Source organism: Monopterus albus, unplaced genomic scaffold (genome assembly GCF_001952655.1).
Source record: "Monopterus albus unplaced genomic scaffold, M_albus_1.0 scaffold12.1, whole genome shotgun sequence".
Classification (NCBI taxonomy): Eukaryota; Metazoa; Chordata; class Actinopteri; order Synbranchiformes; family Synbranchidae; genus Monopterus; species Monopterus albus.
The window spans coordinates 6,391,951-6,411,911 of NW_018127892.1; the positions used below are offsets into that span (position 1 = coordinate 6,391,951).

Sequence of the window (19,961 nt, forward strand, 5' to 3'; positions counted from 1 at the left end):
CCTGGTGTTATCACTGGTGTGTGAGTGCTTTGGAGTGCGAATGGGTGAATGGACCAATAGTGTGAAAGCGCTTTGATTGTGCTGCAATAGATAGAAAGGCGTATTTTCCTTTGAAAATGTGGTATCGTCATTGTTCGCTAGAGGGCGGTAATACATGGATACACCGGATGTTGACCGCCAATAGACATCACGAAGAAGAGGGAAATCGAAGAGTGGTTTTCGTTGGATATAGTGTTTTCCAAGAATGCGCTAAGAAGTGAGTGGTGATATTACAAAATCTGCAATAAAGTAAATTTATGCAGTAACACATATCTGAGAACCACGTGAGGAACGGGTTTATATCGTCGTTGCTGTTGTGAAAGCACCCGCTAGGCTAACTTAGCTAGGTTAGTTGCTTGCTTGTGAATAACTTAATGGTTGCGTTTTGTCTTCACAGTATTTTTCTAAATACCTCATCTGGTTGTGTTCTTCTGAGCACGATGGCTACTCAGAGAGTGCTCCCTCAAAGCAAAGAGACTCTGCTACAGAACTACAACAAGAGGCTAAAAGATGATATCAGGTCCATCTTGGACAACTTCACAGAAATAATCAACACTGCAAAGGTACATAAATACAGTACCCTCACTCGTTGTGTTGCTGTTAAGACAATACTACGTTCTCTGCTCTTTTCTATTAATTAACCAGACATTACAGCCATTATGCTTACTGCCGCTATCACTGGTCTGCTGCCCCTTTTTTGTTTATTTGTTTACTTATGAATTATGACATGATCTCACACAGTTATCTGTCTCCAGATTGAGGATGAGACACAAGTTTCCCGAGCAACTCAAGCAGAGCAGGACCATTACGAAATGCATGTCAGAGCAGCCAACATTGTAAGTATGGACAGAGCAATCTCAGAGTGAATGTGGTGTGTGTGTGTGTGTGTATGTATACTAAGTTGCATGTTGTTGGAGGACATACAGAGAACATGTTTTTATTTTTTCAGTAACATAGTCTATTTCTAAACTCTTCCTCTGTGTTCTTTCAGGTTCGTGCTGGTGAGTCCTTGATGAAGCTAGTGTCCGATCTGAAGCAGTTCCTGATTCTGAACGACTTTCCGTCCGTGAATGACGCCATCAGCCTCCAGAACCAGCAGCTCCGCTCACTCCAGGACGAGTGTGACAAGAAGCTCATCTCACTCCGTGATGAGATCGCTATCGACCTGTATGAGCTAGAGGAAGAATATTACTCCTCCAGGTACAAGTAGGCTCATACTTGTCCCCCATTCCACCACCCCGTGTGCTGTCTCATCTTTTACCATTCACTGCTGAGCCTAAAAGAAGGGTTTAGTTCTGCCAACATCTAAAGCTGACACCCTCTGGGTTGAATTGATCTCATTTCCATATGCAAATGGTACCATTCATCAACACACATTATTGCTGAGGGTCATTGTGACAGAGCTCATCTCAATAAGTCGCTTCATATTATTATTGATTAGTAAGTGCTTTGACTCTTTTTTTTCTCTATAATGTGTTTCATGATTAGTCAAAGCAGAGAGAACTTCAGCATTAAAGGGGAATACCACTAAATGTCAGCAGTATAAATATATCCAGATCTTGAACTGCAACAGTTCAACGATTATTTTTGGGGCATTAATACAGAAGGCTTTTAGGATGAAACCCATAAATCAGAACAGGAAAAACTGGTGTGGATTTATTGCTGGGTTTATTTCTGAATTGTGATCTGACTTTCAGTTTAATGCTATGCAGCATCCAATACACATGAGAGAGGCTTTAAGAAAATATTGCCAGGTACATGCACGAGATGCATGCTTTAACAGAATCTAACTAATGAGGACTACTAGTGATTTATAACTAGCATACATTAAATTGAATTACGAAGCTTTGTTGGGAAAAGGAACAAACCTTTACAGGAATTCCTCACTGAAAAAAGCTAAACTATATCAGTTTAGATTTTATACATGTATCAGTCTTTAAGATTATATGTAATATTTAAAACTTTAATATAATGCTGACTATGGAAAAAGTGTTAATGGATGTTTGTTATGTAGACTCACTGTGCAACTATAGACATGGCTGTTTCTAAAATGTTTTCTGTAAAAGCAGTTTGTAGAGAACATTTTATTGATTACATCCCTGAGACAACAAGCTGTAACCACACAAGCGGTTGGTATACTTCACACAATAGTTTGAAGTATGCACCCGTTTCAGCCAGATGTTCCAATAGGCCCAGAATTACAGAGAAATAAAATAGAGGAAAAACAACACTGTAGTAGTTTGTCTTGTTTTCTCTGAGAGACTGAAACTGGAGCATGCCGGCTGTGGGGTCTTCCTTCCTCGCTGCGCTCGCTCTGCTTTCTCCTCCATTAGCAACTAATCCCACCTTTGCTGAACTTCGATTGTTGATCAGTTATACCTTTAACTAGTGTCAAATCAATAAACAGATGTTTTAATACATATGTAATTTCCAGTGCTTCTGCATAACATTCATGCTTCTTTTGCGTGCCTTTATGTGCGCCTGTGTGTGAATGTGCTTATTCTGACCTGCCGCTTTTATCTGCTCCACTCTTTCTGTGCTGATTCTTTGCCTCTTGCTGCTTTCTGATCTGCAAAGCTACAGTCAGTGGGACAGCACAGATCTGCCACTGTGCGAGGCCTACCGGCGGCAAGACAGTTGGGCCTCCCCGGGTAGCAGCTGCAGTTCTACCCAGGGTGACAGAGAGGATGTGGAAGGACCTCCCTCACAGGAGACAAACCCCCAGCACCACAATGGACATGGGACTGCCTCTATAGAGAAATCATGAGGAGGAAATCGGACAGTGATTGGAACACAGGAGACTTCTGTGCAGTTTGGATGTCACTGGTTTGGCTAATTTAGTTTCCCTTACACACTGTGATTTTGTGAGGCTTGCCACTGTTTTGTGTTATGAACTTGAAGCTAGATTCTGGCATTTCCTTTTTCATTAACAAGCTCAGAAAGAATCATAACATTTGCCTCTAAAATACCTTTCTCTTCAGTTTAAATTACTTTCAAAATGAATTTAGAAATGTGCATATACTACAGACACAATACAGGATAATTAAAAAAAAAATAAAAATACTGACAACTTAAGAATTGAGTGTCTTTGTAGCATTGAAATACAAATATCCATTCTTTTATATTATGTTGGACTCAGCTTAAGTTTTGAATATGACTGTGTGCTTACATTTATTTTGTAAAGGTTTGCTTATGTACTTTTTTAAATTCGTCCAAGCACTGATCAAATTAAAGAACTAATTAAATGCTGTTTTTTTATCATTTTAATCAGATCTGTTTTTGAAAGCCTTAAAAACACAACTGTACAGCTAAAAAAGACAAGGGTGGACAAAGTTATAAACAAATTTAATCTAAATCTAGAGCAGAAACACGGGCAACTTTCATGTCCTTCCTGTTTTCCATAACATATCTTGTCTTATTTGACTGATTTCTTAATAAGACAATCATGCCCTACATAAGCAACATTTATGTTGAATAATCCTCCAACATAACACACTACAATGCAAATGTACTGAGTACAGATAACCACAGAGAGCTATATACAATATTCACAAAGTACAATGCTGTCCTGGGAGTTGTCGTTAACAGTTGTTTGGGGAACATAGACCCTTAAAGCTCATTTATGGACTATTTCTGTAAAAAGGAAGTGAATTGTATTATTTATTCTTCAAACAAAAACATACAGCTTTTTAATATCGGCGATTCATCTTCTTGAACTTCTCATAGTGATAGTCATCTGTGGCCTTTTCGTTGTTCGGACGCTTGCGGTAATTGGGTGGTGATTTTGCTGTGGATCACAAAGTTTCAAAAGAATAATGTGTATTTATTATACTATTGGTATAAATATGTTTTAAAATAGGTCCTAATTCTGTACTATGGTTCTTTACTCTAACACACTGTATGAGGGACTGACTGGAGCTGTGTACTCTCTCTTACCCTCTGGACCTGGTTTCTCAGTGTCGCCCACACGCAGTGGTCTTGCCTTGGGCTCTTCTCTGTGTCTGTGGTGCCTCTGCGGTGCATTCGCATCCTCATGATAAACTGATTTTAAAAAATCATGATTAGCACAGCTTTCACCTCATAATATTCTGGTGTCCTCACATTTTCAACCCCAATGTTTAAAGGCTGACAGAACTCACAGCGGTTGTGTTGGACATAGTTGACAGCAATGTTGGTGGGTACAAATGATGTGCCATTGTCTTTTTTCTTGTTCCTTTGTTCTGCCAGAAGTTTGGCTTTTGCCTCCTCAGTATGGATTATGTTCTTTATCTTTGCACTGGAAAACAAATTACAAAAACATACCGTAACTGATTCGCATCCATTCTGTCGGCTTCACTTCCACATCTCAATGCGGAATTGCTTTCTTGGAAATAAAAAAAAAAAAAAAGTGATGATTTAAAAAAATAAGTCTACAGGATTCTTTTGAGAATCTTTTGTCCTGTACGTACTCAATGCCAAGGTCGACTTCAGGGATACCACTCAGCATTTGATTGGATAACATCTCCTCAGTCTTCTTGGCAGAGTTGACCCGGATGCTTTCAGGAAGCTCATACAGGTGGTCCTCTGCATCCTTAACCTTGATTTTCTGTTCCTCGGCTTCCACCAAGCCCTTCTTCTTTTTCAGCTCTGTCTCAATATATTTCATCCTGGAAGAAAAGACGTGTGAAGAAATAAAAGTTTCAAAAATATTTACATAAAGCACTAGGCAGCTGTGTGAGTACCTGTAATGGTGTCCTAAATGCCTAGGATTACAAACTTGTATCTTATATCATTTTAGATGTGTTCTACCTACTGTAGAACAAATTCAGTTATCTTTTGAACAAAAATGGTGGATCCAAACCAAGCATACTGGCCCTCTATGTCCAGATAAAGCAGTTCTTGAATATACAAACAAATGGAGAAATCGGTCCTCTTCACGTTTTGGAATGGGATGAAACCATTCACCTAAATTACTAGTGTATACCCCCTATGTTTGCATTAGCACTTCCTGACAGAGAGTGATAGTGTGTCTGTGTGTGTGTGTGTGTATACATCACAGCTGAAAGAAATGTACACACATGTCTGCGTCCTCATCTCTTCTGTTAGTTTCAGCAGAGAAGGAGGTGCCCAAGCTGAGGTCTGTCTCATCTTCTGTCCTGCATGTGGAACAAATATAAATTGTCAAAGCAGTGACATATGAAATGTCTTGGATGAGAGGTGAAACATCTTCTACCTAAAACCAAGTTCAGATGATTTTTTTACGTTTTTTCAGCGTACTACAACCTGGATGACTGAGAATTTGCACAGAGACATATGTAATGATTTTCCTTTTTTTAATGACATACTAGACTATAAATAATGCACTGACCAGCCACTTTAATAGGTACACCTGTACAATTGTATGCACGTCAATGCAACACTTCTGCCTTAACATCTGTGATCAAGGCGGAAGTGTTGCCGGCCAGTGTATGTTAACTGCACTGCATCAAAATAATTATGGCAGTAACGACTTTACTTACATGTCCCTATTCCTGTCTTTGACTTTCTTCATATCCACAACGCCCCCCGTCTTCAGTTTAAATGGGTCATTCTACAAGTTATCAAACAAATAACCAAATTAAGTACACACATTGTGGTAAATAAAAATATTTTTGTTTTCCAACCAACTTACATCAATTTCAGCCTCGGGTTGCAATTTCTCTCCAACCAACAAGGCGGTCACACTGAGCAAAAGGGAATTATGAATACTAATTAATATCTCATATATTTCAGTACAGTTATTTCAGAGACTGGACTTATTGAAACGTGTTCCTATTTTATCACATTCACGTTACCTGACTCCATTTTGTCGTCTCCGCAAACTCTGAAGCTCTTTAGCCTCTTCCACTTTTGATCTATACAACCAAGATATACATATATAAATTAAATCACACTGGATATGTACGCTAATGTTACCTTATTTAAAATGCAGCTAAAACTGAATATATGAAATAATCTAACTATCCACGGAGCGACTGGCTAACAACGTTGCATAACGTTGTTCATGTTGTTGAGTTTAAACAGAGTACTCTACCTTACTTCTTCAGTCGTCTCATCCTCCTCTACGTCTGATGAGTCCCTTCTCCTTCTAAAGTTTTTGCCACAGGGCATTTTAATAGTACGTCTGAGCTCTTGGTAAATTTGCGCTACACGACAACAGCCTTTTTGGTATGGGGAGGGGGGAACGTTAGCAAACGTACAATAATATTACGTCACTTCCGCAGACAGGAGCCACTTGTTCTACTTCTTTGGGATGAATAGGTGCAGCTAAGATGCAGTGCTGCCCTCCGCTGGTAATTTCTAGATTTCACCCCGGCGTTAAAATGACCCAGCCTTAGCCTAGTTATAACAGCACTGTTTCTTCTGTCCATTTTTAAATTGAAAGTGTGCTACATAATTTGTTTTGTTGAAAAATCAGACAGGTCTAATCTAAGTGTAGTTAAGCTTTCACTACCAGTGCTTAATGTACAAGTTGGGCAATTCCCATTCACATATAAGGACACAAATACTGAACAAATGTGCAAGGCCATAATAATTTGCACATTACAAAATGGTCTATAAACATGTTTTAAGAAAGTAATAACAAAAATAAATGTTATTCTTTCAGATATTATTAAGACATTAGAAGCAGAACATATAATTTAAAGTGTTTTAATGTCAGCTGTTCCATCATGGTTAATACTTCAATAACAGAATATTCTATATGCATTCAAGCAAAAAATACAGTCCATTTGCAGACTCATGTGAGCATGGATGTAAATGGAAAAATAGTACCAGCCCACACATCAAGTTAAACTCATCTTCCACTCCATCAGAGAGTATAAGGTTGTCTTTTCAGGCTGGCATATCAGTTGTAATGCTTCTATATCTGATACCTATTGACATTGTTACTTGTTGCTTTTTTATATTAGCCTAAACCTTGATGTGTTTTTGTCTGTATCTTATTGTGTTTTTATCAATTTTAGTGATTTATTGTGTCCTTGGGTGATTTGAAAGGTGCAAGGTACTATATAAATGTATTATTATTGTTATTATTATTATTAGTAGTAGTAGTAGTAGTAGTCCTTTGAACCAAAATAAAGCAGTTATTAATAAATAAAATAAAATGGAATTTAAGTAGAACTTAAAACAATCTTCTCACACAGTACTGGAAATTCTGTTTTAAAGCACATTTGCTCAAGAAACAGGATTATGAGAATGATTTCCCAAATCAACCTCTGGTGGCGATAATGCGCCTCCCAGTTGCAATACACCAGTAGGGTGCGCTAATCAAAACAAACATGGCGGCTTCTAGACATGTCGCCAGGTTGTTGGGTATTTCAGTAAGACGTTCACTTCCGTAAGTATATATGTTTGTCAGATATGAGAAGAGAATGTCCCCCTGTGCTTCTAATGCATGCATCCACTCCTTAAGGACCAGAGTCCGGGTGATATCAACTATTAGCAGCTAACCACTAACGTAGGTAATGTTAGGCAACTCGCTGGCGCAGCTGACTATAAACTTCTCAGGACAGGGTGATGGTAGTGGTTGTGCCTGAAACCACTCTGTGTTTACTACATAGTGCACTACATTTACTGTCCTATGTTATGTAGTGTTCTCAAAATGTAAAAAGTAGAGTCGATGTACTCAGGCACTTTTCTCTCTAATTTCTGCGAAGAACCCCACAATGCAATCCCCAATGTTTTACTGATTTAAAGAAATTATAATTGATTAATTCTAGCGTTACAGAAGCTAGAGACGATGCAAACGATGAGGATCATCAAGATTCCTAAAGCTGAGTTTACTGCTCATTATTGAGTTCAAATAATCTAGGGAGTAGTTAATGATTTGGACACAGCATAGTTAGTTGTTTAAGCTTTTGGACACTGATTATAAAAATGAAACCTTGTCATAAACACTTCTTTACTAATTTAAATTAAGTGCACATAGAAATGCACAAAGTTAAAAATCAAGTCAAATTTTAAATGTGCTCTGATCAGTAGTTAACTACAACCTTGGGTTCATGCTCACATCTAGACATTGCAGTGTTTCTTTTATTTTATTTTTTTTTTTTTGACAGTGAATAGTAAGCCCTACCTGAAATTCATGACTGGGCTGCGATCTGGACTCTGACTAGCCTCTCCTTTGTAGCCTGGGTTTTATGTTTAGAGTTACAGATTTGTTGGTTATGATTATGTTTTATTGACACTGTGCTCAAAAGTTTTTTAGTAGATAAGTCTTACAGAGTCCTTCCCATTCTGAAGCCATTATTACCACTCCCTTAAGTCAGAGGGAAGCAATGAAATGAAAGCTAAATATTCAAGTTTGTCCTTTCATATTTTTTGTTATTTTGAGCATAGTAACCATTTGGATTTATTTTGTATGTGCTGTCTCAGTCTTGCTGGCTGTGGATATCAGAGTGCCCGATTACATTGGCCTTCACGTAACACAGGAGTCTCAAACAGATGGCCACCAAACCCCCAATGGGTTGTTCCCGGTTTGTATTCTTGTAGCATTCTATGGCTCTGTACGACAAAACACTAAACAATGACTGATGTTGTGTTCAATGTGGTTTGTCTCTTTATCAGGAAGAACCATGTTTGTGCAGACACAGGATACACCAAATCCAAATAGTTTGAAGTTCCTGCCTGGTTGTACAGTTCTTGAATCAGGAACTATGAATTTTCCTGGCCCTCGTGATGCTTACTGCTCACCATTAGCCAGGTATATGATTTCTTAAACATAAGGTTACTCACCAACAGGTAAAACTGATTTACAGTAGGAATTTATACTCAATATACCATAAAAACAATAAGTGTTTTCATTCTTGTGAAGCTCAGAGGTGGTAGATTTCTGCATACACACAACGATGTCCTTGAGTCTGCACCCAGTGTCTTTAGAGCCAAGCACAATGTTCCTATTTTGTCTGATGCAACTCATAATTGTGGTTGATCTCTTGTGTGTTTTTCACAGCATGATTAGATTCTCTTACCCTGTCAGGATACATGGGATATAGACTTTATGATTGCTTGTCTAAGCTTTTGTCTCTTTAAGTTATTCAGTTATGAACAGAGAGCACTGTTAACTATTTATAAACAGTTACATCACTGTATCTGACTAGCCTTTTGTTAAATATTTTATAATATATTTAATGTACAGTACATGTACAGTATATGTGCACTTTATATTTTAAGCATAATATCCATTAATTAATTAACTTTTCAAGTGTGAATAACTGTTTAGCTTGTAATGTATTGTCTTTAGACAGCTGTTTAGGATTGATGGAGTCAAGAGCGTCTTTCTGGGCCCTGACTTTATCACCATAACAAAGGTAAAACCAGGTGAATTTTATATGAACCTCATTGTGCATTAGACATTAGCACTGTCTAATGAAATTACTTGAAATAATTTTTCTCTATCTTTAGTCTGATACAAATATGGAGTGGAAAGTAATCAAACCTGATGTATTTGCTGCCATTATGGACTTCTTTACATCTGGTCTTCCTGTTGTTAATGAGGACAGCAAACCTAGTCCAGACACAGGTAATTTATTTAAGCAACTGAGGCTGACAAAATGTTTAAACTGGGCAGGCTGTTTGTGAATGCCAACAAATCTCCACTTGTCTTTCCAGCACCATCAGATGATGATGATGAAGTAGTTGCTATAATCAAAGAACTGCTGGAAACTCGTATAAGGTAGCTGCCTGATATAGGAGCATGTTCCCGCCTTCCTTGGCTTTCTGTCCATTTCTCATACATGCTGATGTTGTTTCCCAGGCCAACAGTGCAGGAGGATGGAGGCGATGTTCTGTATCGGGGGTTTGAGGACGGGGTTGTAAAAGTGAAGCTGCAGGGCTCCTGTACCAGCTGTCCCAGTTCCATTGTTACTTTGAAGAGTGGAATTCAAAACATGTTGCAGTTTTATGTGCCTGAAGTTGAATCGGTGGTGCAGGTTTGTTCTTCAGCCTGGAGGATATGTGGCAAACATTTGGCTTAATTTAGTGACAGTGGTGCTCATGTCTTGTTTCTAACTTCCATGTTTTCAGGATAAAAACTTTAAAGGCCATAAGACTGCAGCTGGTTTAGGTTAGCACTATAGCAACCAAACTTATTGTGAACACCACTTGTTTCCATTGCTTGTTAATTGGTGAAATATCTTTAAAAAAAAAAGACTAAAAACATGCTTTGTGTTATAATTTAAGTTCTGTATCTTTTTAGGATTGGATAATAGTTTATTTTGGTGCATATCTTGTCATAACGTCTATCCTCAGCCATGATTAGGACACAGACAGGAAAAAATCTGTGCAACTTGAAAATATTAACTACACTTGTGTTTGTCCACAGGTAAAGGATGAGGAGGAGGCTGCTCAAATTTGAAACACACTGACACCAGAACCATATTCACATTCAGCTGTTGTGTAGCATAGCTGTGTAAAGACCACCACCATCATCACACTTCCAGGTGTTAATAGTGATTTTGATCACAGTTTTTGTACAATGACAGTATTTCGCAGAAGAGCTTAGTCATAGAACAGAGTGCAGAGCTATAAACTATAGCTAATAATAGAAGTAAATAAAAACTAGAGTGCTTCATGGAGGTTAACTTTTAAATTACTTTTAAACTTTTAAATTAAAAGGTTGCTTCATCCAAATTACCAATGAATAAGTAAGTAAGATAAAACAAAAATGACACTTCACACTTCTTCCTAGTACCATCTGGCCATTTAGATAGACTCAGTTTGAGATGTCAGTCTTTGAAATTTCACCAGTATGGTGGAGGTAAATTAGTTTGTGGTAGAGCATAAAAAATTACTTTAAAAAAATCTAAGAACAATATCTCTTTCCAGAATCTGTCACTGTTACTCTGAATAGTCCACATCCATGAATCACAGTGTCTGCTCTTTCTGAAAACGGTTGACAGTCTCGTCTGTCAAAACCATCTCATTCACCCAACCCCCAGACCTCAACAGAGGACAACCCCTCCTTACAAATCTCAGTTAAGACGCCTGCATATACTGTATTATACTATATAAATAAAGTTTACTGAAGCATGTTATCACTCTTGTGTACCTTTTGTTTTATATGTTAATTATGGCTAATATTCCAGATTCAGGCTTTTTTACAAGCCGTTATACATACCTGATTACAATTGAACTCACCTTCTAAATCATACAGTTCAGCTATCTATTTTGTTTTACATGTGGAAATATTGCTGTTATATGTTGCCTATCACTGCAAATTATATACTTGGGGCAGTTAGTTTTACAATACATATGTAAAGCTTTAAATCTAAATAGGTTAAAATAGATTTGGTATTCTACACCAGAATTGCATTGTAGAGAGTTTTTTTTTTTTTTTTTTTTGGCTAAAAAGTGGTGATATGAGGATTTACATGTTTTGGGTCATACTCCTAATTCACCAGAAAGATGAGCAGACAAGTATTTTTAAATTCCAGCTACAATCATGAACTTTAGACAACAAAAAGTGCGTTGACATTTTGTTGACTAAATGACTCATCAGTTGAGCTGGCAGAATGCTCTCACTATGCGGCGATATTTATTTAAGGCGTGAGGTCTCGCATGCTGGCAGTAGTGGCGGCGGCAGGGTGTGCTTCCTGGTGCCACGTCAGGAGTGTCCGTCGCTTGTGTCCATTGACTACAGTCATGCTACAGTCTGTAGTTTGTTCCATAGGCACACAAGACTGACATGTAGCTCGACCAATCAGAGGGCGCTATGAAAGAGGGCGTTTGGTTCTGATTCAGTGAAATTTAATGGGGGCGAAGCTTATCTGTTAGGCGTTCCTAGTGTCTCGGGTAGTTGTAATTGGCAGCCAAGCTGTAGAAATGTGTGGTGAGTACGGTATATATTCTAGACTTATGTTTTTCAGTGTATTATACCCCGTGTACCACAGCATTAAGAACATCTAACGTTAATAAATAGCATTAGTGTCAGACTAAAAGGCATGTCAGTTGGAATTAGCTAGGGGTGGCTATCTCAAGTTAGCGAAATTAAGATGGTGTAGCTGGTGCTGTTAGCTAAATATAAGCCTACCAGTATTTCATTTTGGTGCACACGCTTTTTGTGTTGTGTGATTAAAGAGTGTCGAACAACAAGTCCATATGTGGAAGATAAATAAAATGATAACTGTTAACCTGCTTTCTTCCTGCTAACATCAGACAGCTAAGGAGGTTTGCGGTGACATTAGGTTAACATTAAGCCTTTCCACGACCCACCCCCACCCCCACCCCCCTTGAAGCAGGTATGGGCTGATATTTCCGTTATGTTTTACGTTAGCTGAAAAAGGAACCTTGAAGAGAAGTGCACACTGACTGGATGTAGCACTCCTCATGCTGTAATAAGTTAAACGTAGATTAAGAAATAACCCGGAAACAATGCTATTTATTCATGATAATAATCTTGGTAAACGTAGGCGAGCTGGTTTGCAGGTATCTGTCATCGTCCCATTGTCTGTCTCTTTGTAGACACTAGTGAGTGATAAATGATTCCTCCCTCTCTCCATGCACTGCCATTACAATGTGATACACCAATCCGACCAGATAGACTAGTTGACGGAAAGCACAAAAATAAATATCGCTTCATTGCCATGAGATACTTTAACTATAAGATGTCACTACGCCCAGGTTAATATTACTTTAGTTAAACCTTTTTTCCCCCTTGTTTCAACACTTTCCCCACGGCTAGTTGCCTCTTCTGCCTGCCTCCTATCACCTGCTGTCCTGAATGAATGCTCTGTCCAACCAAGCTATGTGGCTTAGCTGTGTAACAAGGCTGTGTTTCATGTCTCCTGTTTCATGTTTGTAATGGGCTTGGCTGTAGAAGTGTTTGCAGGAAGACGTGCTGATTATTGACTGAAACTGTTGATTAAATGCTCATGTCTTGACTTATGTGGGCCTGATATTGTACCATAAACATTTAAATGGTGTACAGATTTTGGGGCAAGAGTTCTTAGGTGAAATCCTATTTCTGTGCAGTTATTTTTGACCAAAGCAAAAATTATGTTGTGATTTCACTTGTTACTATGAATTTACAATTATATTTGTCCTAACTGTGGGTGGAACCATAACAATGTGATCATATCAAATTTTTGTTTAATTAAATTCTGTTTTCTGAAAGAGCTAAATGAATGAATGAAGGGTTTTAACATCTGGTGAGTTTTGTCTGATATAATGAACAGTAGAACACATTATCTTCTATGATTTTGGGATAATAATCAATCTGCATATTCAGTTGCATTTCTAAGTAAGAAATAAAAAAAAACACAAATCTATTTATGGTGGACTGAAATTCTTTATATAGAAGACAGTTCTGAATCTTGAATGTTTGTTTTCCTCTCCCCAGGAATCTTTGCTTATCTCAACTACCATGTGCCGAGGACTCGCCGTGAGATCCTTGAGATCCTTCTCAAAGGTCTGCGGCGTCTGGAGTACAGAGGCTATGACTCTGCAGGTGAGAGAGATGGGAAAAGGTTCATATCACCAACACAATGGCTTGTTTATCAGGCCTTATTCCTTCACTGTCCCCTTACTATCTGCCTGAAGTATTTTTAAACTGATAATGCCACCCAGTTGCTGATAGTATTTAGTGTGTCTGATATAAGGTCACTGTGGCCTAACAGTCCCCTCTATCAGTCACATTTGATATTTTATTTGTTCTATGTAGTTAGGAACCCCTGCGGGGTCTGCTGCCCCCGCGACCTGGTTCCGGATGAGGGGAGGAAGATGGATGGATGGCGTTAGGAACACAAAGCAAGACTGAATTGTTGACCAGCTGCTGTTATTATTGTTATTATTATTATTATTATTATTATTATTATTATATAGTGCTAAGTTACAGTTATTGCACCACTAATGAAGCTAGTTTACTGAATGTTAAGCCCACTTGCATTTCACTCAGGCATAAAGGGTTTTTCCATGTATTAGTTGTTTGACAAGGGCAGCACAGCAGTGGTTAGCCCTGTGAGGAGTTCACATGCTCTCCCTGTGCCTGTGTGGGTTCTCTCCGGTTACCACGGCTTCCTCCCACAGTCCAAAGACATGCAGCTTAGGTTGATTGGTGACTCTAAATTTCCCATAGGAGTGAGTGTGAGTGTGTGTGTGTGTGTGTGGTTTGTCTACATGTCAGCCCTGTGATAGACTGGTGACCAGTCTAGGGTGTACCCCACCTCTTGCCCAATGTCAGCTGGGATTGGCTGCAGCCCCCCCTGCAGCATAGATAATGGTTGGATGATTGTCTGGCATTAGACCAAACCCAGGACATGATTTCCAAATTGGTAATAACACCATAATGCTTTTTTTAACCTGTTGTTACTTTTTGTTTTTTTTGTGTTCCTGTTAGGTGTGGGAATTGATGGGGGTAACGGCAAGGAGTGGAAGTCAAATGCCAAGTCTATCCAACTGATCAAGCAACGCGGAAAAGTGAAGGCTCTTGATGAGGAAATCCACAGTAAGCTGAGAGGAAGTTCTTCACTTGACAAGAATCAGTCTTTAACAAATGAAGCCCAAGGCTTTGTCATCTGGTACTGTATACCGTTGTACAGTTGTTATTCTAATTGTCTGTTTGGTTGTGTTTGACCTTTAGAACAGCAGGATATTGACCTGGATGTAGAGTTTGATGTTCACCTTGGCATTGCCCACACCCGCTGGGCCACCCATGGCGCACCAAACCCAGTCAACAGCCATCCACAAAGATCTGACAAGACCAACGGTCAGTTGTGTTAAAGATAGAAGGCTAACTCACATCACACAGCTAAACATTTTGTCTTGTCCTTTACAGCAGTCTGTTTTTTTGTTTTTTTATCGAGTACCGGTATATTGATGTCTAAAAGCTCATGATCATCTTTCTGCTCTGCAGAGTTCATTGTTATTCACAATGGAATTATTACTAACTACAAAGACCTGAGGAAATTCCTGGTGAGCAAATGTCTTTCATAAACTATTCTAGACCTCTTTTCATCAAACTGACTTACAGACAGGACAAACTCTCTCACTACAGGAGAGTAAAGGTTACGAGTTTGAGTCAGAGACTGATACAGAGACTATAGCCAAACTGGTGAAGTACATGTATGACAACCGGGAAAGTGATGACATCAATTTTGCCACACTGGTAGAACGGGTGACCCAGCAACTGGTAAGGACCTGCTCATGCACTCCACTGCTCCTGAAGTGGTTGGTAAATAAAGAAGCCTGTTTGATGTGTTTGTTCTTCCACCTGCCAGGAAGGAGCATTTGCCCTGGTCTTTAAGAGTGTCCACTACCCCGGAGAGGCAGTTGGCACAAGGTACACTACCAGTGATTCTGTCAGACTGTTTTAGTTATTGAAGATGAAGGTACTGTTGGCTCATAAAAAATGTTGTTGTGTAGGAGGGGAAGTCCTCTACTGATTGGAGTGCGTAGTGATCACAAGCTGTCCACAGATCATATTCCTGTGCTTTACCGCTGCTGTAAGTTTAAATTTTTGTTTTTGCCTAAATTGTTCACATGTGAATGGGCTTATGTGACTGAGACCCAATTTCATCTTTTGTCAGCTGGTAAAGACAAGAAGAGCTGCAGTGCCCTACCCAGGACAGACCAGGACACCTGCCTGTTCCCTGTAGATGAGAAAGCTGTGGAGTACTACTTTGCCTCTGATGCAAGGTAAGTGAATACCTGAGCCTTTGCACCCACCTTTTACACTCCAAAGTCTCTTTGAAGCCTGCTTTCCCACTTTATCTGTAGAGTTTAAATCAAATGTCTGATGCAGTTTTGGTCTGTACCTTTTGTCACAAAAAGTGCAGTGATCGAGCACACAAACCGAGTGATATTCCTGGAGGATGACGATGTGGCTGCTGTGATGGATGGCCGGCTGTCCATCCATAGGATAAAACGCAGGGCTGGAGACTACCAAGGCCGTGCCATCCAGACCCTCCAGATGGAACTACAGCAGATCATGAAGGGTGAGTGCAGGGACAGCTTGTGTTGTGTTCATACTTACCCCTAGGTGTATTTGAAAATATATGATTTGTACTCTCTTTGTAATTTTGTCCATTGCCCTGCTATTATTGTGTAAATCCATTTGGGAGAATGCTTATTTAGCTGAAATGGCTTTTAACATCCAGCCCCAGGGCTGTTCCTATTATCATCTAAATAGCTACAGTCCTGCTGGAACAGTTGCACCCTCAAAATAGCTGGTGCCTATGAAATGGCCATGAGTTGGAGGATTTTTATCTTCCAGACACTGAACCCCCAAGTTGCCCCCGATGGTTAGAGCCATCAGTGTGAGCTGGCGCCACAGATGGCTGCCTCGGTTCTCTACTGGAAACAAATTCCTTGTGTGCAACATACTTGGCCAAATAAAGGTGATTGTCAACTCAGGCACAGAAAAGGATAAAGTGCACTCTGCATGCAGTTGGACTGAAATGTTTCTATTTATTTATATTTTGGGCTCTCTTTTCCAGGATTTGAAATTTAAATGAAGGCTAAATGGTTCATTTCAGCTTTCATTTGAGAATATTTACATTAGATGGTGTAAGAAGTGTATCCCTCCTTATACAGGGTTTTCCAGAAATGGGGTCAATTTTCTCTCTCACTGAGTTACATTAGAAGATTTACCACCTTCATTTCTGTACTGAAAGTGTGAAATGAGAAGCTACATTTAGCACCCAGTTGTGTTATAAGGACTAGAAATGGGGTAAGTGGTCATCCTGGCTCTCTTGGAGTGTAACAGAATCCACCATTTAACAGGCCTCTGGGTTGTAGTTTTTAGACTTTGTTTTGTTTTGTATAGCTTAAATAAGCAAGATGTAAAGTATCAATTAAGGAGCTTTAGAGGCGATAGTAGGTGGATTTTGGTATTTGTGGACAAAGCCAAGATATCTGTTTTCAGTCTTCGTGCTAAGTTAACCACCTGCTGGCAGTGGCTTCATATTTGTCGTACAGTCACAAGTGGCATCAGTCTTCCCATCTAACTTTCATCAATAAAGTGAATAAATGTGTTTCCAAACATGATGGATTCCTTTAATGAGTCCAGGGCTACATTTTCATTATTCCACTATTTTTGTATTATTGATTAGTCTGCTGGGTAATTGGTAATTGTTGAATCTATGACATATCAGTAAGTAGTGGAAAAACACTGGTCACAGTTTCCCAGAGCCCAAAGTAATGACCAGAAATGGCTGTTTTTTTTGGCTAGATAGCAAGCAGTCCAAAGCCCTAAACATATTTTAATTTACTACAGTATATAACAATAACAAGCGGCATATTCTCACATATGAGAAGCTGGGATAAGGTTAAAAAATGACTGAAATGAGTAATTACCAGAATAGTTTCAGATTAATAATTTTCTTTTGATGGAACACTTCCCTTCACAGACTTTTCCTCAGTAATCCAGCAGAGGGCAGAGGTGAACTAATGTTGGCTGCACTTGACATTCCTTTGTGGTCCTGTCATTACTCAGACTCTCTCCTCTGTCTCAGATTCTAATTCATATGACCTAAATTACTGTCAGAGGCAGGCACAAAAATGCTCTAGTTTTTCAGTGTTACAGTTTGTAATTGATAGAAAAACACTATCTCCCTGATATGTCATGTTTGTTTTCCTTCATTTAAGGGATCACATTACACTGTGGCTGTGAGTATGTTAATAAATCAACAAAAAGATTATACATTTCCATGAAAGCCTGATTATCAGTAAAACATTGTAAAGATCTTGTTTGCTCTTCCAGGAGGCAGGAGTGTTCTTTTACAGAAACCTAAATGCATGTAAACATGACTTTTCTCAGGCAGCCTCATGTGACCTCACACTTTATAAAATGTCTATCACTGTGCTCTTAAAGAGACATTTACCTTTTTTTTTTACTAGTGCTGGAGATCTTCCCTTGATATCTGATCCTCTCACCACAGGCAACTACAGCGCCTTCATGCAGAAGGAGATCTTTGAGCAGCCAGAGTCTGTGGTCAACACCATGAGAGGGAGAGTCAACTTTGACAACAACACAGGTTAGAGTGGTGTCTTAGTTGTTCTCATATGCCTGTAAGTGCACCAATTTCCACTCTCTCTCTCAGTATTTTCCCATCACACGTTTATAAATCTGGGATTGCTAACGTTTGAATAACCTCAAAGTGTAAACAGTCCCTCTTGTTCGAACTTTCCTTCATTTGCTCAAACACATGTTCAGATGTCTGCAGTTCAGGATTTCTGCCAAGGAAAGTTACAGAAGAGGATCAGGGCCACAGTAAAATACATTTGCGTTCTGTCTTTAAACTCAGCATTCTGACTTTCAGCTTTAAAGTCAGAATTCTGAGACAAAAGTCAGATATTTTAGAAACCACATACAGTAAGATCACATGATTATTTCAGTTGCCTGCACTGTTATTACCACATAAAAAATATCTCACTTTTAAAAGAAGGAGGGTTTATGTTCACCTCCAACTTGTAATAATTACCTTTTTCTCATTGTGCCATTTGGTTTGCTTTTCAGTGATACTGGGAGGACTGAAGGACCACATCAAAGAGATCCAGAGATGCCGGCGACTTATCCTTATTGCCTGCGGCACCAGCTACCATGCTGGAGTAGCAGTGAGTAGCCACCTAACTAAGTGCCCCCCCCGCCCTTTGATGTAAACGCACCATGATGCAGTGTCTGTTTTGCCATCCACAGTAAATCCATCCGACTAGTAGTAAATGTGATAAATATATTGGGTACACAGGTGTGAGGTTTGTTGCATTCTTTGCTGAGTGCATCCAGCTTGTTTTCATGAGAGTGATGCTGAGCAGTCCTTTCTTGCTTTCCTAGACCCGTCAGGTCCTGGAGGAGCTAACCGAGCTGCCTGTCATGGTAGAGCTGGCCAGCGACTTCCTGGACAGGAATACTCCTGTCTTTCGAGATGACGTCTGCTTCTTTATCAGTCAGTCAGGTGGGGAGGCTGGTGCCATCTGGCATCTAGTGCAAGTTCCCCATTTGTTTTCCACTTTACAATTAGAGAAGCCATTTCCTAATGTATCTCTCCCTGTGCTCTGCTTGAGTTTTAGCAAACTATTACATTAAAGTTCTGCTATACAGTTGATTTTTCTGTACCGATCCTTCTCTGCTGCAGTCATGGGAATGTGGGATATTTTATTTATATATTTAGAGTCCTATTTTGTGTGTCATGAGTCTTTTAGCCTTTTTTCAAATTGGAGACCTGTTCTATGCAAAAGCAATTCCCAACAAGCTAGTAAATCCTCATCATTTTACTGTTACATTGCATAAGCTACTGTGTTTTCTATTCCTGCCAATCCTCCAGGGGAGACTGCTGACAGCCTCATGGCCCTGCGCTACTGTAAGGAGAGAGGTGCTCTGACTGTGGGCATCACCAACACAGTGGGCAGCTCCATCTCCAGGGAAACTGACTGCGGCGTTCACATCAATGCTGGCCCAGAGATTGGAGTAGCCAGCACCAAGGTAAATCATGACAACTGCTGTTCTGGTTAACTTTCTCAGTTCTCACGAGTCTAACTTTCTTGACCTGTGGAAGTTACAAACCATAATATTATTACCACAACATTTAAGTTCAAGTTCAAAGTGTTTATTTGTCATATGCACAGTTAGGAAACGTGTTTCCCTGTACAATGAAATTCTTACTTTGCCGTCCACATGAATGCCACAAAATACAAATGAAATAGAAAGTAGATAAATAAGTAACACAAAATCTAAGGCACTTTAAGCAGCAAATGCAGCAATATAATAAAAATATATAAGAATATAATAAGAGAATGTATGCTGCATGAGAGCAGCATTTTTCAGTCTAGTGGTCCTGCATTTCACACTTCTGAATCTCCAGCCAGAGGGCAGAGAATTGAGCAGTCCATGCTGGGAGTGGGTGGGATCTTTGAAGATAGAGGCAGCTTTCCTACGCACCCTGCAGTGGTAAATGCTCTGCAGAGAGGGC

General features: G+C 39.4%; 4 protein-coding genes across 8 annotated transcripts in view; 3 read left to right on the forward strand and 1 right to left on the reverse strand.

Moving 5' to 3' along the window:
- Positions 1 to 125: 125 nt before the first annotated feature.
- On the forward strand, positions 126 to 3,284 carry med22 (mediator complex subunit 22). 3 transcript variants are annotated; one of them, XM_020590688.1, is made up of 5 exons: positions 126 to 256; positions 437 to 602; positions 795 to 875; positions 1,031 to 1,239; positions 2,623 to 3,284. In XM_020590688.1, the coding sequence occupies exons 1-5, from the start codon at positions 168 to 170 to the stop codon at positions 2,804 to 2,806; spliced, it is 729 nt and encodes a 242-aa protein (XP_020446344.1). In that variant the 5' UTR covers positions 126 to 167; the 3' UTR covers positions 2,807 to 3,284. The 3 variants fall into 3 exon arrangements, with proteins under 3 accessions (XP_020446344.1, XP_020446343.1, XP_020446345.1); XM_020590687.1 differs by having other exon boundaries at positions 127 to 256; positions 2,617 to 3,284; XM_020590689.1 differs by lacking the exon at positions 2,623 to 3,284 and having other exon boundaries at positions 128 to 256; positions 1,031 to 1,421.
- Positions 3,285 to 3,287: 3 nt separating this feature from the next.
- Positions 3,288 to 6,271, reverse strand: cunh9orf78 (chromosome unknown C9orf78 homolog). Of its 2 annotated transcripts, none has more exons than XM_020590685.1 (9): positions 6,092 to 6,271; positions 5,853 to 5,912; positions 5,690 to 5,741; positions 5,538 to 5,608; positions 5,097 to 5,174; positions 4,488 to 4,685; positions 4,179 to 4,315; positions 3,976 to 4,080; positions 3,288 to 3,826 (listed from the first exon to the last, which is right to left on the reverse strand). In XM_020590685.1, exons 1-9 carry the CDS (start codon positions 6,166 to 6,168, stop codon positions 3,729 to 3,731), a joined length of 876 nt encoding a protein of 291 aa, XP_020446341.1. In that variant the 5' UTR covers positions 6,169 to 6,271; the 3' UTR covers positions 3,288 to 3,728. The 2 variants fall into 2 exon arrangements, with proteins under 2 accessions (XP_020446341.1, XP_020446342.1); XM_020590686.1 differs by having other exon boundaries at positions 6,097 to 6,228.
- A 1,047-nt stretch (positions 6,272 to 7,318) lies between these two features.
- On the forward strand, positions 7,319 to 11,093 carry nfu1 (NFU1 iron-sulfur cluster scaffold homolog (S. cerevisiae)). Its single transcript, XM_020590271.1, has 8 exons — positions 7,319 to 7,396; positions 8,434 to 8,534; positions 8,626 to 8,761; positions 9,302 to 9,368; positions 9,463 to 9,580; positions 9,670 to 9,733; positions 9,815 to 9,989; positions 10,382 to 11,093. The coding sequence occupies exons 1-8, from the start codon at positions 7,338 to 7,340 to the stop codon at positions 10,412 to 10,414; spliced, it is 753 nt and encodes a 250-aa protein (XP_020445927.1). The 5' UTR covers positions 7,319 to 7,337; the 3' UTR covers positions 10,415 to 11,093.
- Positions 11,094 to 11,635: 542 nt separating this feature from the next.
- The window catches only part of gfpt1 (glutamine--fructose-6-phosphate transaminase 1), a 20,157-nt gene continuing 11,831 nt past the window's right edge, over positions 11,636 to 19,961 (forward strand). The window contains exons 1-14 of one of the 2 annotated variants that reach the window (XM_020590574.1): positions 11,640 to 11,887; positions 13,397 to 13,504; positions 14,393 to 14,500; positions 14,636 to 14,761; positions 14,909 to 14,967; positions 15,050 to 15,184; positions 15,273 to 15,334; positions 15,418 to 15,497; positions 15,582 to 15,690; positions 15,826 to 15,989; positions 17,934 to 18,029; positions 18,512 to 18,609; positions 18,827 to 18,947; positions 19,317 to 19,474. In XM_020590574.1, coding sequence (XP_020446230.1) covers positions 11,881 to 11,887; positions 13,397 to 13,504; positions 14,393 to 14,500; positions 14,636 to 14,761; positions 14,909 to 14,967; positions 15,050 to 15,184; positions 15,273 to 15,334; positions 15,418 to 15,497; positions 15,582 to 15,690; positions 15,826 to 15,989; positions 17,934 to 18,029; positions 18,512 to 18,609; positions 18,827 to 18,947; positions 19,317 to 19,474 — 1,431 coding nt within the window. In that variant the 5' untranslated portion in view covers positions 11,640 to 11,880. Of the gene's footprint in view, positions 11,888 to 13,396; positions 13,505 to 14,392; positions 14,501 to 14,635; positions 14,762 to 14,908; positions 14,968 to 15,049; positions 15,185 to 15,272; positions 15,335 to 15,417; positions 15,691 to 15,825; positions 15,990 to 17,933; positions 18,030 to 18,511; positions 18,610 to 18,826; positions 18,948 to 19,316; positions 19,475 to 19,961 lie in introns of both variants that reach the window. The other variant, XM_020590573.1, reaches the window with a different exon arrangement.